The sequence below is a fragment of the Mycteria americana genome, chromosome 2 (assembly GCF_035582795.1).
Source record: "Mycteria americana isolate JAX WOST 10 ecotype Jacksonville Zoo and Gardens chromosome 2, USCA_MyAme_1.0, whole genome shotgun sequence".
Taxonomy (NCBI): Eukaryota; Metazoa; Chordata; class Aves; order Ciconiiformes; family Ciconiidae; genus Mycteria; species Mycteria americana.
This window is the reverse complement of record NC_134366.1, coordinates 123,009,471-123,033,487: the sequence shown is the minus strand read 5'-3', so window position 1 is coordinate 123,033,487 and position 24,017 is coordinate 123,009,471. Positions and strand designations below refer to the sequence as shown.

General features: G+C 38.4%; 1 protein-coding gene across 7 annotated transcripts in view; it reads right to left on the bottom strand.

The window, feature by feature from the left end:
- MIB1 (MIB E3 ubiquitin protein ligase 1) overlaps positions 1 to 24,017 on the bottom strand; it is an 86,136-nt gene that overhangs the window by 14,948 nt on the left and 47,171 nt on the right. For 6 of the 7 annotated variants that reach the window (XR_012774433.1, XR_012774435.1, XR_012774434.1 and 3 more), the window contains exons 13-17: positions 12,553 to 12,685; positions 12,082 to 12,168; positions 9,134 to 9,295; positions 3,428 to 3,609; positions 1,915 to 2,107 (exon numbers count right to left, since the gene is read on the bottom strand). Coding sequence is in view for 3 of the 7 variants with exons in the window: in XM_075494472.1 (XP_075350587.1) it covers positions 1,915 to 2,107; positions 3,428 to 3,609; positions 9,134 to 9,295; positions 12,082 to 12,168; positions 12,553 to 12,685 (757 nt within the window). In the remaining 4 variants the exon portion in view is untranslated. The remainder of the gene's footprint in view (positions 1 to 1,914; positions 2,108 to 3,427; positions 3,610 to 9,133; positions 9,296 to 12,081; positions 12,169 to 12,552; positions 12,686 to 24,017) is intronic. The other variant, XM_075494473.1, reaches the window with a different exon arrangement.

The window sequence follows — 24,017 nt, the reverse complement described above, 5'->3', positions numbered from 1 at the left end:
TCACACTGACTTCTAAGAATAGATAGTTGCTGGCAATATTTATATGTTCAGTACACTGATAGGCACAGACAAGCAGCTAAGACAGTATATGTTTCTTTTTCTTTATTCTTTTCTCCTTCTTTGTTCCACCATATGTACTTAAATTGGGGTTGTTCAGCCTGGAGAAGAGAAGGCTCCAGAGAGACCTGATTGCAGCCTTTCAGTACTTAAAGGGGGCTTATAAGAAAGACAGGGACAAACTTTTTAGCAGGGCCTGTTGCGATAGGACAAGGGGTAATGGTTTTAAACTAAAAGAGAGTAGATTTGGACTAGATATAAGGAAGAAATTTTTTACCATGAGGGTGGTGAAACATGAGGACAGGTTGCCCAGAGAGGTGGTAGATGCCCCATCCCTGGAGACATTCAAGGTCAGGCTGGACGGGGTTCGGAGCAACCTAATCTAGCTAAAGATGTCCCTGCTCATTGCAGGGGGGCTGGACTAGATGACTGACTTTAAAGGTCCCTTCCAGCCCAAACTATTCTATGATTCTATGAAATTCACTTATAAGTGACTTCTATAGTAATCTGTTTTAATATTCTGGGTTAGGGTTTCTCAAGCCCTTTAATGTGATGAACTGTATATATAGTGTGACCACAGACACCACATACCACTCCATTCATACTGGCCTGACCACCTCTTCCAGTTCATAGAACTGTTGTCCAGGTTCATTCACTTCTTAGCCTTGCAGATATTACCATAAGTTTTTATATAGAAGAGTATAAGAGAAATATTGAACAGATGTTCCACACTCAATCTAATTTAGCAAAAGAAATCATAGGAAGGTCATCCACAAAGGTTAGCTTTCACCTGGGAAAGCTGATTTCCATAGATTAGCTTCTTTAGATGGATGAGTGGAAGTAGAAGCCTTACTTTGCTGCTCTGAATCACCCAGTGGCTGACTATAAGGAAAGTCTAGAGAAAAGGACCTCACGCTATGTTAACATTTGGCCTTTGAAAATATGCATTGCAGAATTGTGAACAGTACAAAAAGTAAGAATAAGAGAGTGAATAGTAAAAACAGTGCAAATTCATATTTACAATTTCTACATTTACTCTGAGGCAGAGAAAAAAAAACATACCACAGAAGCGGGCTAGTCAAATGTGGTTGGAAAAAGATAAAAAGAATAGAGTGGGTTTTTTACAGATCAGAAAACCTGTGTGTGGAACATGAGGGAATAAAAGAACGCTCAAACAGAAAAGCAATAGGGATTCACCCATATAGTCACAAATACTTGTGAGCAACCATTTGAGAAACCTGAGGACCTTACTGGGATTAAGCCCCCAAAATAGGGCACAACTGGTTGATACTCTGAAGGAGAACGACAGCATAATGAAATTCATTATTCCAAAGAAAGAGAAGGCGAAAGCTGAAAGTAATTATTAACTTCAAACACAAGCACATATTAACTAACTTAGTTTACAGGCAAATCATCTTTACAAGCAACTCTAAGGAATAAAAGAACTCAGAAGAACTGAATATTACTGAAGGAAATTACACTTCAGGAAAAGCAGCAGTTTGTCTTAACATGGAAAAAAACAATACCGGGGAGGTTGGGGAAATATCTATTCAAATAAAGCATCGTCAGTTGAATTAATTAGGAACTTCTGAGGACCTGAACAATAAAGACATTTTATTGAGAGAATGAGGGGCAGGAAGGACATGAGCACAGGCAAACAGAAAAGAGTAACGTACAATGTTGGGACAAAATATCATTACAATGCAAAATTAATTCCACCCAGTGAGACAACTGTAAGGCAAAATACCGCTTAAGATATACTACACTTTTCCTTGACCTCTTTTTTTTACTTTTCCATTTTACAAAATCTTTTCTGTTTTTACAGAAGGAGAACCAATAAACTTTGGAAGTTTTTACCTTTGTCCTAGACTGAACTTGTTCTTTACAGATGAGGCATTTTTTCACCCGTGGTGAGCACAGAGAACACGTGGCAATGTGTCCACATGGGCCAAACAGAGTATCTCTCTTCATGTCTGAACACACCATACATTCTTCTAAGGTTTCAGAATCATTGTTGATCATAGATGGACTTCGGGAGCCAACCTGACCACTACAAAGAAACCTTGCAGTCAAACTTACTTTTAAGAATTTTAAAAATTCTTAATTTAAAATGCACACCAATTGGCTGTTTATCTATATACTCCTATGCATTCAGGCATCAGTGTATCATCATAAAGCAGTCCAAACCGCATTTTCCCAAATGTACAGTTGACACCAGAGCGCAAGGTCACATGCTCAGATAAGACATAGTACAGAAACAGGCCACACAAGTTAGAATAACATCTTGTGAACGTAAAAAACCCTTCCCTCCCATCCTAGGAGTTTACTTTATTAACAGAGACATACCCCTGTAGATTCAGAACAGCACAGCTGAACACCTTAATCTTGAATATATTTCCAATACTTAGCAAATGACAGGCTTGTAAAAGAACCCCCAAACTCCCGCAGTGAATTCACCCCGGATCTCTGTCCTATGCTGCTGCTCACCCAGCAGAGGGAGCGCGCGTTGAACCCAACCAGCTCATTCCTACAGCCCTCACAAGCCCATAAAAGGTGGTGAGAAAGAACAGCCACAGGGATGAGGCCAAGACAGACAGGCACACACAGACAGGAAGACTCTGAAGAAAATAAGCACCTTACACACCAGGGCAGCATCAACAACATTCTCTCTTCGTGACATTTTGAAAGCACATTTTTGATTTCCATACAGGAATTAAGGATGAGAATCGTGTAAGCCAATGGTGAGAATACAACTAGGACAAGTACCAAGCTGAAACTTCTCATACTGCATGCACTTGATAACATGACATTTCACTGAAATCATAATTCCTAGAGAAGTGCTTCTGAGACATCAGACCTACCCCCTCCTTCTCCTTTTACAGAATCATACAATCATTCAGATTGACAGGTACTCAGGAGGTCACCCGCTCAAAGCAGGGTCAGCACTGAATTAGCATCAAGGTTATACGAGGCTTTGCCTATTCCAGTCTTCAAAACTTGCACGGACAGAGATTTCACAACCTCCCTGGGTAACCTGTCCCAATGCTTAGTTATTCTTTCAGTGATTCCCCCCCGCCCCTTTTCTGGGATGGTTTGAAGTTCTACCAACCTCCACCTGCACACTGCCACCTTCCCATTCTCCTCCCTCCCACATGAACATGTATGAAAGTCCTGTAAGACTTGTGAAAGTTTCAACTAATGTATTTGTAAATAGCATTCAATGTACTAGAATATAAAGAATTAATTAAAAGTCAAGAAAAATCTTGTATGTTTTAACAATACTGCTAATAAAGGCACAATGTTTTAAATACATCAGTTAATCTATAGAAAGCAGAGATTTGGAAACTGCGTATTTTATGAATATACAAACCTGACTTTTTCTTTGTGACATTTAGCCAATGCTTTGCAGAGACTAGGATCAGGGCAGAGGTCAAGAGGAGACTGACCCTTCTTATTACGAATGCTGAGGTCAGCGCCGTTGGCTGCCAGGAAGCAGGCAATAGATGCTGCACTCTTCTTCTCTGCTCCCTGAGTGCCAAGTCCCATTATTAACTGAAAAAAAAACCAAATACGTAAGCAACTTGAGAGACTCTCTAAACAGTTAGGAATTGTCTGGCTAAAGGAAAACTACTTGACATGCGCACATGCACATACACACACACACACACACGTATCAATCTGTAAGCCCAAGGAAGTGCCTCTGGAACTAAAATCAAAGCAAGTGTATGGTTGCTTAATTCTGAGTCAACTATACTCAGCTTTCCTTTAAGGAACTAAAATTCAGCAAGGAATAGTTCAGCTATTGAGTGTTTAGTCTCCTGCACACCTATATTCACTTGTGAAGTGGCTGTCCTATATAAGCACTGCAAAGCGCAAAGTCCCAGTGGGTATACTCAGAATACACTCAAAGTATACTGAAATTACTGAGTTCAGACAAAATGCTACCACCACCACACTTGGACTGAAAACATAGTTGGGCAGAGAAGGGAATGCACACTTACTTTTAGTCTAGTGAGTAAAGCACCTGTCCAAGAAAGACTTGATTTCAGTTGCCTTCTCAGCCTGAAGGGATTTAAACTCACATACCTGTCCTCCTGTCCTAATCATGTAATGCTCCTTCACCCTTTTACAACTATTACTGTATTTCTGTATTAGTGTACCTATTAGGCATGATTCACAGGGCCAGCTAGAAAAATAAAGAGAGAAGGCTCGCTACCAAAGTCCAGCAAGGAGAGGATTCACCTACTCTGGAGCATTCTGGGCCTGCTCCAACATCTTTTTGTATTAAAGCTTGATCTGATAAAATGCATAAGTATAATGCAGACTACATATAACATGAAACTGCTGGCACCACTAAGAATCCCTCAGCAAACTACACTAGACTATATTCAAAGGAACAGCTTTGGCACAGCTGGGACAGCTCCAATTCAAGGAGTTTTAAGTGCTGAATTCCAGAATTACAAAGGCTTTGACACTAGGACAGAGGCAGGATTTTGTATGCACCTATTTCCCATTAATTGGTCTAAGTGCCCAACTTGACTGACGTACATCTTTCTATGCCACTTTCTGTTTGTACAATCTATCCCTGCAGCTGATCTTCTAAAAGCTGGGTATGCCAAGTATCACCCCTAAAAATTAAGTAATTTTGGCTGGATTAACAACCATTTTGTATTAAAAGAACTAGATGTGCTATTTTAGACACAACGGAATACAGGAATAAATATAAAATACCAGATAGCTGTCACTGTAGCCCTAAAGGCTACATATCTTGAAGTCTGAACTACGAAGAAAACAGTTTTCAAAACCCCTCTAGTTATCTCTCCCATCCCTCAGAGATGACTTGTGAAGAAAAAGCTTGGCTTGGGTCCATGTCTTGCAGCACGTGAAGTATGTATTAGAAGTCTTTACCCTGCCTTGGTAACTGCAAGATTATCCTTCTCATCATACAGCCAGCCAGTTTCCTAGGGAAGCAATTTTTTTAAACCTCAGTCTATACATTTTTTTCTAGTCAGGAGTTCTGGTATCAGTTAAGTATTACTGAGGTGCTACAGGACTCTTGAAGGTCACTTCATGAATTCACAGATACTCACAGTCCTGCATTCTTCCCTATGATCAGGTAAGAACAGTACAGATTGAAAGACTTCATACCAGGAAAACCAGTAAGTTATGGAGAGAAACTGTTTCAGATCACAGAACATTTTTGTTTATAAATTCAGACTGTTTTTCTGCACCTCAATTACAGCACTGGCTGAAATGAAGCAGAGATTTTATCTAGCTTCAGTCCAAGTACCTTGGACCATGTCAGTAATCCAGCCAAGGTAGCACAACACCCAGTGAAAGCTGATTTGCTCCAAGGTTGGCAGAGTAGACTTTTCGAAGGCATGCCTACACTGACAATTTGCTGTAGTCCTTTCTTACTTGCTGGGACAAGAGTTCTCTTACCATCCACACTTGCAACTCATGGGCTCTGAGCTGTTCCTGAACGAAACAGCTAATCTATCTCCAAAAGGAAAATCAAACGCAGCTAACAGGATAATTTGCTTCACTCGGTGTGGATATACACTGCGCCAAGACTGGCTCCTCCACCTGGAACAGTCATCAACATTACTCAAGAAAAATCTTGAGTCCTAAAATGCCTCTGTGCGCTGTATGCATTAAAAACACCAAGACCATATTGCATCCCATGACACTTCTCTGGTAGTCTGCAACATTTCAGGCACACAGAAAGAAAAAAAAAAAAACACCACACCAAACAAAACCAACCACCCATGCACAAAAATAAACATTATGCCTTAGTGCCTAATATGGCTGCAGCAAGCCTCCTCTGGAGGGTGCTAGCCCTGAGATGCATCAACACAAGCCAGTCCCAGCCAATTCACCTACGAGGGAGAAGACTTGTAATTCATACAAACAGTATAAATATCACCTAAGTAATTGTAACTACTGAGCTATCTTTGAAACTGTAAACACCTAACTGACTTCCATTAGTTTCTTTAGTTTAATTTAGGATTTAGGCAGTGGTATCATTTTGAATCTTAAAAGCATTTAAGGGTCTGAAAGATACCTATATTAAAATAAATTACACTAAATGAGTCTGGGGAATAATACGTTTATTTAGAATAAAAAGTACCCTAGACCAAGGAATACTCCATCTGTAACAAAGCAACTGAAATGACTTTTTTGTGGTGGTGGGGACTGTACTTCAGAAAATTTCTCCTCCTCCCAGCTGTACAATCATCGCAACATGCTGGATGAAAAACTTCAACATTATTTAAAGAAATAGGGTTCACCGCTCACAGCACTTGAAGACAGAAATGTTTTTCAGATTGATGCCTAAAATGCGTAGGGCTTTGTGTACCATCAAGATTGTTCATTACATGCATTTTAAATAGTCTATCAAAAAACAGCTGAAGAAACCTGACAAAAATTGGTTTAGTTATTACAATGTTAAGCCATTAACTGCAACATTGCAACTAAGCAATTATTAACATTAAGCAATGTTAACATTCAAAAGGAACTACTAAAAATCAATGCTAAAGAACTCATTCCATATAATTCCACTTATGAAATAAGGTCATGATATCAGCAAAAAGTTTGTTTTGTATTTTAAACCAAGCTCAAAGCAAAAAGTAACAAACGGTAAAATTTCAATGAAGTTGCTGTCCAACCAACTTTATCAAATATGAAAAACAACTAAAATCCTGCAAGTGAAATTTTTGTTATTTTTCAGTTTATTCAACTGAAAAAAAAAAAGAAATCATTATTTGTTGAAGTACTATACTACAAAGCACCACCCCACACGGCTCAGTAGGTTGGCATCTTCAGGACAGTAGCCCAAAGTTAATTAAAATTTAGCCAAGCAAAAATGAGCTCTAAAATACTAAAGATCTACATATCAGATTTGCCATCACATAGACTAAAGGAATCTGACATGTTTTCCCAATCTTTAAAGGAATTCATAAAAATTAATCAAAAAAAAATACAGATTCCATCAGTTTAACTTAAGTCATCATGTTCACAAAAAAGAAAGCCTTTCTGTTTCCCAGATTAAATTATTAATCCTACTTATCCTCTATTATCCATCACCTGTATTTGCAATTACAAATTACAAATGTGTCCTTGGATAGCTTTAAAGGTCCAGATGCCTGCACATACTTTAGCAGCCTAGATCCTGTCTTTTTTTTATATATGATTTTGGGCCAAAGGTGACTTATTATTAAAACTGTTTACTGGTAAAACCTAGTTATAGCATTTTTACATTACCTTTATTTAAATAAAGGTAGATAGGTACAAGTATTGTTCTCATTTACTATTTTCCACAAAACAACATTTTCAAGATAGTTTGATCTGCTGATCATCTTAAAGTGTTTTCAGGTATATTTTAGCCAGGCTTTAGTCCATCGTTTACATTTCAGCCACATCTTATGTTGCTGTCACATAAAATTAAAATCAGCAAGTTTCCACCTCTTCTCTGGGGGCACGTATCTTCTCCACACCATTTAAACCTCCCAAATTTGTTAGTTTGGCAAAAAAATTTCTATGCAGCTAAACAAAGGGCAAAAAGATGACCAATAGTGTGATCAAGCTAACATAGGAGGTACTGGCTGATCATGATTTTTTTTAAAAAAATCAGAACATTTTTAGGTGATCAGAGATACAATCATGCAGGGATTTGTTTGTTTGCTTGTTGTGGTGTCTTCCCCCCTGCCCTTTGTTTTTAATTATTATTTCAATAGAAATAAGCCAAAAGTGTAATTATTTTTTTTAACCAAGGATACATCTCAAATGAAATTAGAAGAAAAACTTACTCTTTGAAATAGAAAATCCCCCCAAACTAAAATTTAAAAAGGCAGTAGAAGAGAACTCCACTTCTTGTGTTAAAAACTCCAAACACAACTCTAGTTTTATTGTGGATGCCACTAATAAGACGGGCATCAGAGAAACCTATTTATGAAATGCTGAATCACAGAAAAAGTATTTATCTCCTGTTCATGCATTTCACAGTTAAATACATGCACACAAAGTATTTTGGCCACCTCTCACAGAGTCCATTTCAGATCATGGAAACAACTGAGCTGTAATTGCTTTTCTCCTCTCACTTAAAAGGACACAAGCATTTTCTTACATATGCCAGTCATATTTTAAATCTCTTTTCAAAGCTTATTCCAGTGTATTTCAGTGAGATTAAGTAACCAGTCTGAAAAACATTTGTTGTACAGTAGAATTACTGTTTTGAACAAAGGCTTTTTAATAACGTTGGTGGGGGGTTTTTTTTGAATGAAATGCAAAAACCTACCACCCACACTTAAAATTAGACAAAACATTATGACACTGGTAACTAATGATTCAGCAAATCTGACCCACTGTTATGTTATGCATCTTTAATATTTAAAGACAAAATTGTTGTTTTTCTCAATCCCAATCACTCCAAAATTTTATTTCTCCTTTGCCTATCAGCAAAATATAAATTTCATTTTTGCATATGATGTTCACACAGCTTTTTGGGTGTGAGCGTTTCTTTTTTCAATAAAACATTTTGACCTTTAGTACCTGGAGTTTCTTTGACTATTTCCTTACTACAGCACAATTTCTGAAATGAACTCTGTCAGAAAAATACAAAACAATAAACATACAAAGATCAAGAATGCCTTGTTCTAACAGAATAAACTTTCAGAAGGTTATAGAAGCAACTAAACAATTAAAGCTACAAAGACATGCAAGATGTTGAATCACAGAAAACATAATTTTAGTCTTATTCTGTACTGTAATACTGGTTATTTCTCTTTCCTAAAAAGCTACTTTTGAGTTTTTGGCAGCCACACATGTTCACTAAGGAAGACAGATTTGTAGAAATATTTTGAACTAAATAACCCATATTTTTCTTTAACAAAGACAATGACTACATGTGAAAAGCCACATATAACAATATGATTTCTGCCTACACTGCAGTCTAATGCAGAATGTCTATGCAAACTTATGCTGCCAAAAACCAGTTCAACAGTACAGAACTAGACAAACTAGACAAAGAGACAAATGTGCAGGAAAAAAAAGGAATAAATAAATGCATTTTATTTACTGTGTTCTTTGATGGCTCCCAAGCAGTATCTACCTTGCCCACATCTTGCATGTCTTGGAGTTGGCGGAGCTGTGACAGAGTGTGGTGCCTCAGGGCTTCATGCAGGGGAGTATCCCCATCTTTATCCTGAATATCCAGCTTAGCACCTGCACGGACTAAGAGCTGAAACAAGAGAAAAAACAATTTAAAACACAAAAAAAAGCTATTTATTCCTTTTAAAAATAATTTCAGTGAAACTAGGCTGTAGGATGCTGCAGGAGGTCCAAATTCTTTTATCTTGCTACAATTCACAGTTGAGTTTATTTAAATTTATTTGCCATACATGGAGCTCAGCCCTCAACTGAAGCATTTACCTCTTTCAAATATCAAGCTTATTTCAGCAGAAGCCTAATGCTTGCCCATGCTCTGAGGGAGTGTTACGAGAGATGCTATTTTAGAGGATTCTTTCTACTGTTCAAAACCTTTAATTCTTACAAGATAGCCTGCAAACAAGGTAACATTTTACAGCAATATATCAGAAACAGAACAGTTGGGCAATACTTTAGATATGTACATATTCTTCACTATTAGGTTTCAATGACCACAAAAATCACCGCTTTCACACCATGCTAAACTTTACAACTTAATTTACAGTATCCTCCCATTAGCAAAGTAGTTAAGCATGTACTTAGGTTCATCCTCATTCAGCAGAAGACATAAAACCCACTGACACTATTAAATACTATCTTAGAACACTTTGGAAAGTAATGAGCTGTAAGACTCATCTTTAAGGCTAATTTTAGACACACGTTCCAGGTCACATGACATGAAAAGCAAGCATAAGGCTGTACAGGCCCTCCTATTCATATTGCCTTTGCATACAGCCCTCCCATAATTCGATGCACCAGAACTTTCTTAAAGATGCTGTTAAATGAAACAAATCAATGCATGCTGACAAACAACAATTGCCCCTAAAAATTAAACCCTGTCATTGTCACTACTCAGAAACCTGTAGATAGCAGCTGAGGTTTTAACTTTAGTTTTGAGCTTTTGCTACTCTGCAAAATTCAGATTAGCAGCAGAGACAAAAGTCGTAGCCTAGAAACAGGAATACATGATGTGGGATCTCCGTCTTCAGAATCTGCATGCTTACAAGGATCTCAGCCTCTTGGAACCACAGAATTTCAGATCTAGAAAAAGCTAAAATGAAAATAGCTTTAAAGGAATTCAGAACTTAATTTTCAAGGAAATACCTGTCTGTAATTGACTGCAGCTTACCATTTTCCCCAACCTTTTCTTCCACAAGTGAAACCAAGAAAACCAGATAATAGTTGCAACAGTCTCCCCCCAACTTCTTACACTCTCTAAATGGACTTATTCTGGCCCAATTTTTCTTTCTCATATTCATATCTTGTATCTGCCCCTAGCTATTTACTGCTTAAGAGTTTTTCCTGGAACAAAACCTATACAAGAACTCTTTTCAGAGCAACCTGGAATCCTTGGCTACCATGGAAATTCCTTTGCAGAAGTTAAAAAAAAAAAAAAGCAAACCACCACCCTTTGTCATGGCAGCAGGGCTTTTAAAAGAACCCTGCTACCTTTGACCACTATTCCATAGATGCCTGAGGGTACAACCCCGCCCTGGAAGGTACCCAATAGGAATTAATTTTGAAATACAGAGCCAACATGTTCTTTGCATGGCTGCATGAGTTATTTTAGGACTTCTCAAAGTTAATCCAACTCTGAAGTACGGATACTCTACAGGGTCATTCACTTAAACATTCTTGGATATAAGCACACTCAGTCCAATACACATACTAGTTCTTCTACATGCCTACCTTCCTGCTCATCTGCTACATTAGTATTGTATTCCCAGGTACCGTGTCACTTCCAGAAGGGCAGCTCACCAAATATAGCTGCCGAATAGCTTGCAGGATGCAAGTGACACTGACTCTAGGAAACCATTCTTTTGGTAGCAAGCAGTTCCAGATATAGGGCCATATCACATGTTTCACTGTAATGGGATCACATCCATCAACCCTTGGAGATGGAGAAACCTTACGGCAAAATAACGCTAAACCGAACCGCAGATATAGGTCTGCATAGGGGGGACAATTCTCTGTGGCCTGAATAAGAGACAGTTTTTAATATAACACGACCCTCACTCTACAAAGACAAATTTAAAAAATTTACACAGAGGGCCAAGGCCAGGTTGATATATTCACTCACAGAAAACATCTCCTACAGCAGTGAGCGCTCCCTCTGAGCCTCAACAGCCCATGCTAGCAATCCAAACACTAAGTCACATAGGTCCTCTATGGACAGTGCACCCAGGCCAGAATGGGAGTCTGGCACAGCTTGCCCGTTTCCTCTGCCAGTAACAAAGTTTTGTTAGATTTTGCAACCATGCGAGCAAAAAACAGCAATAGCATTACTTTCACTGCTAAGGTATTTTTGTTACTGCTTATAGCCCCCCCAAGCTAAGAGCAAGGGAAGTTACACACTTAGAAGACTGAAAAGTAGTTAAAACTCATAAAAAGATGTTTCACTTAGCTACAATTTGCAAAAGCTATGAGCAAGAATAATTACTCATACAACAAAAGGCATCAAAAATACTATTTGAAGGTCCTATTATGGGACCACAAGACTCAGACAAGTAACAGAAGAACATGTTCTCCCTAACTCAACAAGGAGGGATGCTGGTATTGGCAACTGCATAGAGGAAACCAGAATGTAGGTGTACAGAAATTTAGCATTCCTGAAACGTCCTTCATATTGCTGTGCTGACTGACCTTCTGAGCAAGTTGGCAGGTTTCCGAATTGATCAAAATTAATCATACAAACATTCAATGGCTACATATTGTTAAATAATTTTTTAAAGGTTCATGAAGTACTCATGTCTTAACAGCTACAATCAGCTTGAATCAAGTACCATTAACCACATGGCTTGTTGCAAATAAGATACTTACCCTAACAATTTGTGTATGCTGTCGTTCAACGGCAAGGTGCAGAGCAGTTTGCTGGTTAACATTCTGGATATCCAGGTTAGCATTGCCCTGAAAAATATTCAAAGCATTAGCGCATTGTCATCCCAGCAATTCATCTACAGGCAAGGCAGTCAGTCCATTAGGGCACTGAATACGACCCCGAATACGATTCCTAGTTTGGAGATTTGAGAGCAGAAGTGATTAAGTACTTTAATTATTCACTGCACAGACGTTGATCTGTTGAATCAAACTAGGTATCAAATTTTCCAGTCCCCCTGCACCAATAGGCCATCGCAATGATCTCAAAGGCAAGTTTGACCTTTAGAGCTCACCGTGTGTCCTTCCCTGCTCCATCGCTTCTGCATTGGATTGCAGGTGTGAAAAAGCAAACTGTTTTCACATCAGATGGTTAACTGAAGTATGACATTTAAATCCTCCTGAGAAGAGTCCTACCTGATGCACCAGTAGTTCAGCCACTTCCACATGATTATTCAGAGCTGCTAGATGCAAGGCAGTGTAACCATCATCTTTTTTCTCGTCAACAATCCACGGTCGTGGTAACTTGGACAACAATACACGCATTGCACTGAAATAAATATGCAGAGATGGCATAAATGCACATATAATGTATTTGTTGAATGACAACAGGATAACAGTAAAACAATATTCATTCTCAGAACTACAAAGTAGTAGTAGCTCAAATAACGTTAGTATTTCTTCAAAAAGAGAAAGTAGGTGAAAAGCTATACCGACAGTTCCAAAGCTAATAATCTCATGTTCAGTTCCTTCTAGTTAAAGCATACAAGCAAACCATACAATACCCGAAACAGAGTGGAGGAATCAGATTTTTTCAGAACAATATTATCTAGCAGTAAAACATTACCTTAAAAAGAAGAATTCACACAAATTCTGAAACATAGATGACAGAAGTTGTTCTCCCTCAAAATCCTTATAGCATCCTTTACTTATTTAATGAGCAAGTTCCCTGCATTAGCTTTGTTTAAAATCATCACTTTACAAACTGATGCGATTGGCTGTAACAGTTAAGACTTTCAGTTTCTGAGATAAAACTGGAGTAAGACCTCCTAGGCACAAACAAAATAAATGCTGAAACTGTAAAGCGATTAGTGGAATATTTTCATAACAGATAGTGGCCAAGTATAACATACCATGGCAGTGTCTATTACTCCACCCCACTTCTATATGTGCTCACCAAGATGCCTACCAAAGGAAGGGGATTTATCATCTTCCACCTCAAATTCAAGGGTGAGGAAAAGCAACTCGATTACTAGAGTATTAAAGCAGCCTAAATTCCATGAAGTCCAAAGACTGCAGTGTTAAGGGCATTAATAACACAGCACTAGATAAACAAATTGTTCTATCTTGTATTCCCTCAGAAATATACTTTTCTTAAGTTCACCTGTCCTCACTTAGCTTTTGGAATAGGTAAGTAATCAAACTTCATTCTGTTATTGTCTTATCTTTATAAACAGCACATGCAGCTCCCTTACGACAGTTCCTCAGAGACAAACAGAAAACCAGAAACTGTTATAATCTTGTGCCAGGAAACCTCTTCTGTCATCTGATCTTTCCTTACCGTTGAAGAAACATGCTATTTACAGGAGAAACAGAGCTTCTTCACAAAACTCAAACTTTAAAAATCCAAGTAACACTAGCTAATGCAAGTGGTACCACTCAGTCACAGAATGCCTTGCAAGGCAGACACTATAACTGAATTAAACAATTCATTAGCCACCTGATATTGAAAACATGGGATCTCAATAAGCCTCAGAAATATCCTCATAAAATGAGCCTCTCAGCTTTTACTTAAAAATATTCTCAACAGATAGCAATGACTGCACTGTCAAGTAATAACTGAGCTCCTAATTCATTCCAATAATCTGTTACCTTGAACATCCACACCGCATAAGTGCTATTCACTCCTAAGCTCTCTTTTAGAGTAAGCCAACAAGTTTCCTATAAAACAAACAAAAAGCTGTGGTTCTGGGGATAGCTCACTCCAGTGAGCCCTGTAAGAGTAAGAGTCCATGAGGTAGATGACCATACCAGTAAGAAAGTGCACTCCTTCCTTGTCACAAATGAGTGATTTATATTGCTTAAAAAAAAAATTACTGTCAAAGGTATTAACAAAAGTGGTTTTAATATGATGTTGTAGAAGTGCGACTTAAAGTTCGATGGCAAGGTTCACTCTATTTATTACTGCATGGAAGAAACATACTAAGGAGAATTGGGTTACGCTCAAGTTTGATTCACAGAGAGACCAGGGATACAAAAGGGTATGGAGGACCCTCCCATTGAGTCACGAGGTTCAGAGTAGACCCCCTTGCTTTCTAAACTCCTGATGGAGCTTAGGTGCGGCTAGGTCCAATCCTAGTGTCAGACTTGGACAACGGTTTATGTCTAAGGGATTATATATGCAAAATTTATCAATTCAGCATGCAATCAAAGTTACCAAAGACAAAAATCAAAGTTACCATACTAGGAGGTTATGCACGATACTGGTCGCTTACCACAGATCTGTCATTGGCAAAAGGTCTCTCTGCCTCAAGGAGCAACCTTGAGAGGTGTCCCAACTCAAGGGGAGATCACCGCTGTGCAGCCACGCTGCTTAGCAGGGAGAGCTCAAAAAAGGCTCACTTAGGCTGTCATATTTATGGGATAAAGTGGTTGGCTCGTAGTCAAATCACATGCAATGGAAAGGTAGGCATGAGACTCCTTGTACCCACAACTAACTTTGTTCCTTGATGAATGAGTCTTGGAAAAGCCACCTGTTATTTATGTGTTAATTGCATGATCGGTGTTCCAAACTCATATGTATTGATGTTTACTGTGTTACTCTGTTCCTTTGTGGGTTTTTGGAGAACAGGGCGACACTAGAGGAGTTCTTGGCCCGGCTACAGCTCAGGCCTTTACCTCCTTTGGAGGTACCAAACTACTGCTAGTTTGGTTAAGGGGTCGAGCGCATCCGTCACATTCTCACACACTGCTTGGATGCTAACCTAACAGACCCTGACTTCTTAAGTGTCTCCATGTTCTCCTGCTACTGCACTGAGTACACAACATAAATCCTCAGTTTCACACTTAATACACCATCTTGGCAGTTGCAGGGTAACAGTCGCTTTTTTCCCCCAGATTCAGAGTGCCTGAAGGAACCACAAGTAAGCAACTGCATCTTCAGGCCGCAGGATCACTCGGGCCCACAGGAGACCCATGACGAACTGCTATGTGGAGCATCCACAGCCAGTCTGCTCTGGAGGTTTGTCCTCCGCAAAGTGGACATAAGGACTTGGCCAGGAACCGAATGCATTTTGCAGTTTGTGGGTTATCTTGGTCTTTCTAGACTCCATCATAATCACAGCTTTCTTGAAGTAAGCAAATAAACAAGAAACCATTCTCAACCTCTTAGGATTTTTTTGTTTTCCTGGCAGGACTAAGCTTCTCACTTCCTCACAGTCCAAATCACTTATAACACAGCAAAATAAGACAACAACACTTAACAGATTGTACATTGCTCATTGTGAACCATTGCTCAGCTTCTATTCATAACACCTTCTACAGCTCTGTCACTCGCTAGGAAAAAAGACTAGAATATTGGGGGGGAACCACCAAAATTAATTCTTTGAGAGATTCACTTATGCAGGAGTTTCCAAAATTAAGGATATAATTTAGTAAAACACAAGTTACCAAAGCTTTAAGAAATGTGGCAAAATAAACAAATATTAGTTGCATTGACAAACATCATTTATTTTGTAATGAAATGATGCATTTTCAAACCTAGGATATAAGTATGTCTCTAGCTCGCAACATCAGAACTGTTTCTAGCTGCCTTAGAGAGGGAGCAAGTCTGGAGCACTGTGGTTTGCATCATACCTGTACTGTACCTGGGCACACCAGCTCTTCAGAAAGCTGGGCTGATACAGAGCACACCTCAGGAGCACACGATACCAGCAGCACAACAAGCTGGTCTACTTTCTATAGTGGCTTCCCACAGGGTATCGTGACATGTAAGCTCTTTATCTTCACCTGCCAGGCTCAGTGTTTCTAAAGACCCCATAAAGCTCTAGAGTATCTACTGTGGATCATCGAAAAAGCAAAACAAAAAATACCTGAAAATTCCTTATGACTGACAGAAGCAATATGACCACTGTAAGTGACCAGTAAAAGGTGGGGCAACAATGACCTAAGAAAAAACCCAAGGTCAGAAGTGTGGGGTTTTTGGTTTTTTTTTTTGTTTGTTTGTTTTTTTTTTTTTTTTTACAACTGTAACTACAACTTGAGGAACACTATGGGAAGGCACCAACACTCAAATGTGCATTTCTCTAATTATAGCCAGTTTGTCTCCAAAGTAGCCCTAGTCACTAAACAAGGAACTGTCCTAACCAACTCAGATTATATTTGATATCCTTTTTTTCAGTAAGGACATAAGGAAACTGCCAACTCCACAGATAATAAAATAAAATTTAAAGTACATTCACACACTTTTAACAGATGCATCGAGAAGTGAACATACTTCATGAACATTATTGTTGCCATTTCTTTAACACCTCTCATCTTTGAGAGAAAAGCAATAAATTGACTTAATATTTTGTATACTATGAAAAAATTCACTCACTCTAATATTTGCAAGAGTGCCAGCCTTACCAGATCCTCTTTCAAATCTTTTCCTATTTAGTTTGCTGTCAAATACTAGGAAAATTTTCATCTGAAGTCATCATCAACTGTAAAATATTTGGGGGCTAAGACTGCATCTTGCTTTCATATCAATGAGATACCTGCTACATTTTTGGATGCTCTTAAAATGCATTGGTCCTACTGAAAAAACAGAAGGACCAACAAAACAAACAAACAGCTTCTATGTGTAATAGATTTTTACCTTTTCACAGCGAAGCATCAGAGGGCCAGTAGCTACTCCTCAGTTGCTTCTGCTTATGCAAGTTAGAGACCACATCTCTCTCTTCCATACTGTGGTAAATTACTGGACAGCAGGATGGAAGGACTGTTTTATAGATGTGATATCTTAAAATTCTGCAAGATATTACTATGCTACAAATAGCAAATGCTTATGATGCTCAGTGGCTGCATCCTCCTTTGCTTTAGCTGAGAGGTAGTTTCTTTCAATGCACAAGATCCTGTTCCTTCACACTGCAGCCTTCCTTCCTACAGCTATTCTATTTTGCAGGATTTTCTAGAGCTGCTGCCAAAATTTTGACAGCTAAGTGGCTACCATTCAGAACAGTACTCACTGAAACGGGCATGCATTGTATCATAAAAAGTCATATTAGTCAATTAATGTTGCATTGCAATTACACAGTAATTCTTGATTCACTTTTCCACACAAAGTATTAATGAAGAAGCCGAGTTGTACTGCTCCATTTTCAGGACCACAACACAGATGTGGTCCTGAAAACTTGCTTTTACCTTGTATACATTAAAATAGACCACAGGCTACTTTCACTGTAATTGTATTGAAAAGATGAAGAAATCAGCAAATCTAACAGTAACCCTGACCATTAAATCAGCTGAAGAAAACTCTTCAGAATATCGTCTTCAGTGTATTCAACTGTACAGATTACATGGCTAATTGAGTAGGTGCAAAGATTATTGATAAGATGCTTAAAACTCTTATTGAAACACTGAAATTACATCATGGCTATGTTATTTAAAGATTATTACCAAAGTATTATTAATGAAAAAAAATTTTGTAACAGGTAAGCTTTGGCATTTGTTGGTCTGCAGTATTTTCAGATTAGCCCAGGCCTTTTTCAGTTGGATGATCTTTTGCAAGTTCTGAAATTTTCTAGGTGGGACAACAAAAGAAAAACTTCAGTGAAAATTTTTGACGAAGTGGTCTGTAAAGCTTTGAAGGGGGTGACAATACTAGTTCTTCTTTCATAGGAGCTAAACACCTGCTCAGTATAAAAGGTAGTGAGAAAGCACATGGGTGTATAGCGGGCTGAGATCAAGGTATTTGTTGCTTTCCCAGGCCCAACTGTTGGGGGTACACTGACTTATGAAGCCCACCATAATTCAGCCCCATAAAATGACAGTCCAGGCTCTAATAGTTAGAAGTGATTTGGTAGAAAGAACACCCACTTATACTGCGTTACATTTAATTTGAGATGTAGAAGAGTAACAGAAAACGCTGCTGCTGAATGCAACTTTAATTTGACCTTGCCACACGAGCTTGCTTTTTTTTTTTTTTTTTTTTTTTTTAATTCAGGTTTTTAGAGAGTCTGGAACCACAGCTTAACATATGTGGTGTGGTATGCTAAGTAAGTTAAGTTAATTTAAATACAATGTGATGTATTTAAATTATAAATAATAGCAGAATGCAAATTCAACAGCATGAATTTTATATTTGCAACAAAATGTATCGCAGATCTGAACAATACACTAATTAATTTTTAGCTAGATAGAGCAGTTGTTTCAATACCAGTTACCAACATTAGAAATACAAAAAACACCAAAACATTGTTATGACCAAAAGTTTTAACATATGGTATATTATTATTATCAACCTACATATAAAATATCTTTCCTTACGCAGTATTTTACTCATAGAATTTTTACAGATGCTCACCAGCATTACCTGAGAATGCTGCATACAATAATGGATTTATTTGAAAAATCTCCAAGACAAAAGTACTTGTAAGCAAGAAGAAACTAGCACCTCATGGTATAGAAAAGATTCCAGATTTAACATTCTTAACTACAAAGGCATCCTTCCACCCTGCTTAAAAAATATGTGAAGAAAAACTAGAGAGGATTATCTGCTACCAACTGCAATTTGACTGCAGAATGACTTAAAGGGGAAAGGTTGGGAGTTTGTGGGATGGTGGTGGGGTGGTTTTGTCTGTTTGGCCTTTTGGGGTTTTTCTGTTTTTTTTTTTTAAAGAACAGATACTTAGGCATAAAAAAAAATAGAGAGACTACTTCACAATCAGCATAAGCACATTTAACTTAAATTGCTACTGAAAGACACAATCCCACTCTTCCCTGCACTTCAATTCCTGCATTATGTCAGCTCTACAGACACGTCACTGTCTAGTGAGTGAAGCAACGTGCCAGACTCTCGATTTGGCAAGTTTGCTTTCAGACAGATCAATGAGATAATCTAACTTACCCTGTGACTTCATGATCACTAGAAGTGATAGGAATAAGGAAATGATGAAGCTAGAGTTGCAGGGAGGGCAGACTGCCCCTTCCAGAAGCAAAGTCTTAGATCAGCATAAACTTATCAGGAATCATATTTCTAGGGGTTGTAATGATTCAGTGCACTTTCTGCTACAAGTTCCTCTACTCCCCTGCCATTCTCCTCCCTCAGGTCAGCTTTCCACTGTCCAGTGTGACATGGTTTCATAATATATTTTAGAGCAATCCTGGCTTGAAGTATTCCCACACACACCTTCTTCTCCACTTATTCCCACCCCTGGCTCAGCTAAGCCTGTTCATCTGTTTCCTGTTAAACAGTTGAAGGAACAGAACAGATTTGAAGACAGCTTCCATAATATGACATGCATTTTAAAACACAACTAGAAGCAAGATTACTTTTTACTAATCCCATTCTTGTCCACCTCTGCTCAAGAAACAAAAAAAGCGGTCCCAACACGGCATCTAAAAAGTCATCCCTTTTTGTTGGATTATTTCTTATACAGAATAGTACTCCAAGCCTGCTCACTGTGAAGCCAAAAAAATATTTGTACCAGCATAGTGCAAGAAGTAACACAGGAGCAGGACAGTCCTATTTTTGGCAACGATATGATCTTAAGTGCACATCAGCACACAACTTCAAGCCAAATCATTTCCCTGATCTGGTTCACAACACACTCGCTGCGCAGCACAGGGAGTTACGCTGGACAAACAAAGAAGGAAGTACCCCTCAGGAACAAGTAACAAAGAACAGATTAATACCTTAGACTGGTATTACTGAGCACTCTGTCCCATGAAATTAGAGTTTAATACTTCATATCTGACTGATGGCTCAGTTAGCATAAGTTGAAGCAAGCAGGCTGTCTCCTCCTTTTTGTCTCTCAGTATTTTCAAGTATCTCTTGGTATTTGAAAAATTGATTTCAATATACATGAAACTAAAGAAACAATGAGGTATATACATTTACATGGAATTCACAAAAATGTAACCTGTATTAGCCTAGATCTTACACAACAATTTTGTCTTCAGTGTATGATTATGAAATTGAAGAAAGATAAATGCAAAAATGTGACTTTTACCAGAAAGCTACACTGCAACAGAAGTTACATGGTAAGCAGCTAAAGCACAGGACAAAGTCAACATAAAAAGAGGAAGCAAGGAAAGTATAAGTCCAAGACAGTGATCTGTTCAGGACTTTGCAATTCACCCTCTACCCTACATTACTGCTCTTTAAAATATTAGTAACTACTAATTACATCAATATTCATTGAGATGACCTTTTCATTTAATAAGTTTGTCTAATTTTAGATTGAGAGATTTTCAGCTTTTTCACTCTTCTTGCTCCTGAGCAACAGAAAGCATTTTGTCTGAAAAATATAAAGAAAGTCTTGAAGGATTTGGGTTCCTGATTGTTGTATTTAAATGGCTAAATTTCAGTTACTTTATTCTTTTCTAAAGAAAACATTGCATATACTCCCTATGAATACAAAAATCCCCCTTTTCCTATTTTGAATGCATAGTTATTGGTCTTGTTATAGGCCAATTTTGTACACATGAAAGTCAGATTAAAGGATTGAGCTGTTCACTTGTTTTTTTTTTTATTCTTTTCTTCTAAAATATTTGAGCATTTTCAAAGAACAGTAGTACCTAATTTACACATACATTTATTTTTTAAAAGTAATTTTATAGCTAAGCATTATAAACAAAATACTATAGAATTATTAAACATAATAGTATGGAATTACATGAATTTACTAATTAAAGCAAAAGGTATCTGTTTTTCAAATAATTTCTAATTTGATTTGAATATGGAAATATGGGGCCACAAATCAGTGCCAACTTTTTATTTATAAAGTAACAGTATGATTTGCAGTTGAGAACTTAAAACTAGATGCACACAAAGCTGCTTAGACCTCAGGTTAAACGGCGTGTTGTTACTCATGGCATTTTTCACTGATCAAGAAACCAGGTTACACAACCTACCATGGCAGCGCAGGATATTTGTTGTTCTATATCTGCATGAAGTCCTTGCCTTGATACTAGCAGGGCTGCCTTTTTTTTTTCTCTCTCTCTCTCTCCTTCCCCCCCCCCCCCCCCCCCAGCGTTTCTAAGTATAGTGACAACCTCATCAGGGTTTACTAGTAGCAGCGCAAGCTCAGTGAAAACCTGGGAAATCTAACTGGAAACACGAGAGAGTGCTTTATTTGGCAGTGCTAAAAAAACCTGGGGACAAATGGCTCAGCGGCGGTGGAAGTGCAGGCTGCACAATCAATACGCAGAGAGCCGGATAGAGGCTCCCTCCGCTGCTGGATCGACAATCGACAGCTGAGAGACTATTTTTTGCAATGGTTGACTAAATATGGTCAGGGAAGAGAGAGGCACAAGAGAGCCTGTTTGCCTGGGAGTGCATGTTTCAAATGCTTAGCTGCCTATAAAGCCGTAACAGTTTTGCTCGTGCCCTCTGAGTGGGAAATACGGTCAGTGTCTTCTGTAGTGTGCGTGCGGGAGCCCTGACCTCGCTAGCAGACTTGACCTCTGAAGATGGAAAGTAGCTTCAACACAGACCTGCCTACAGTTAAGCCTGGAAACATAACCTCAAGCAAGAAAAGATGCAGTGCAATATCTAAGGAACTAGAAGAAACCAATATTTGCCGGGGGAGGGGGGAGACGATCGCGCTTTTTTTGTGCCTTTTTTTTTTTTTTTGGAAGCGACTCCAACTTTTGGGGGCTCGGTTTGGTTTTTTGTTGGGTGTTTTTTTTTTTCTTTTTGCCTGTGATTATTTTCATCTGACAGTGGGCTAAGTTCACCTTCCCTTGGCTTCCTAGCATCTATCCTTGGAGTCTTAACTCTCAGTCCAGCAGACATAAGGTATAATTTCTATACAACATCATCCATATTTTAGCATTCCAAGAAAGGCAGCAGGTGCCAATTAGGCACCGGTCTTTATGCTTTTTTTTTTCTTTTAAGTTTTATCTATTTAAGGTGGTGAGGTACTGTACGCACCGACATTTGCCCCCCCTTGCCTCCCCCTCCCATGTAATGAAGAGCTGATTCAGCGAATAGAGTGAGAGAGCACTCAGGATGAGATGGCTGCTGCTGATGTGTCTCTAGGTCATTACCTCTCTTCCAACTGCAAATGCTGCATGATACTAAGCTTACAGGTAACAGAACATCAGGAGACCTGCATTATTCTGCACGTTTAAAGGATGCCTATGACTTTCTGCATGTATAACTTATTTACTAGAATGTTTTTTTTATTGTTATATTAATCCCTCTACTCTGGGAACAGCTTAATTTTGAGTGTGTTAAAGTACCAAGCATTTGTAGTGTAAAGAGCAGGTTGAAAGAAAACAACATTAGCCCAAATTTCATAGCAAAAAAACCCCAACTTGCTTGGTAGGTAGAATTCTTTTTAAAGAAGATAAACTCAAAAACTGCAATGCCATTAACTGATTGTTCATTTCAGTGAAATATATTCTTATCCTCCTATGCACAACTAAAAAAATTACCAACTTTAAAAAGAAAATCTAATAAACAGTGTAGTAGTGCAATGCTGAGTTCTCAAGTAGGTCTAAGCAAAATTTTCAAGGTGCTTTTTCTCAGATGTACATGAAAACAACCTACTTAAAAACTAGAATGTGACTGCTGTGATTCTAATGCTGCATTGCTGTTTCTCCTTGTAGTACTGTGCTAGCTACTGCTACACTCTGATTTGCTCTCTATCAGCTGCACTAGGTTTTTGTCATGAGCTGCAGAAATTCTTACTTCCTCTGCTCTCAGCTTTCCTTATGACTGTTACATTTACTAATTGTTAAGCTTATTTAAAATTTACCTTCTATTGCTGTAAAGGCAAAGCTTACTCGTTACTGTAACCCCAATCAACTCCTGAAGTGCAAATTAAGCAACCATAAGCTATATCTGACAGTCCCTTAGAAGTCAAACCCGTACTGTACATCAAATATTTAACTACCATTCCAAACCAAGGCGCACAGAGTCTGACAAAACAGGGTTAAACTTGGGGTTTGTTTCTTTGAGGGTCTGGGTTTTTTTTTGTTTGGGGTTGTTTTTTTTTTAGTTGTCATAAGTATTTCAAGTGTGGACAAGATTTTGACTGAAGCAGGTGAGTGCCAATTTTAAAAAATGAGAAAAGCTGCTTGCAGAAGTGTTGAATAGGTATTAGCTTTCACATGTGACCTTCGGCCTAACAATCCAAATCCTGTCACAGCAGTTAGAGGTTGTTTTCTTAATTCAATGTCATCATCCTTACGATAAGCAGGATCACCGGTGGCATGTGCTGTTATTTTTTCTTTTTTAAACCACTGTGAACAGCAACGGAAATAAGTATAAACCTGCAAAGAGTTTGCAGAATACCGGATGGGATGCAAAAAGCATGGAAGTAGAATTGGGGAGGGTAGGAAAATAAGTTCATAACTGCCATATTAGACGAGTCTATACTTCCCTTCAGGACACTAGATGCAAACTGTACACCAGCATGGAAATCTGCTAGAAGACCTGGGAGGAAGCTGAAGTTTTTACACTGGAATACAACTACAAATTCCAAGAAAACACGTTGCAAAGCTACCAGCGATTCAACTCTCCACTCAAACGTGGTCACTCAGAATGAACAGCAAGAGGCTGCAAAAATCTGGAAAAGCACATGTTCATGCCATCCCAGAACAATGAACTATAACCGGCTTTAAGCCACTGTGCAGGTAAATTGCATTGCAAAGTTCAGATAGAATAATAA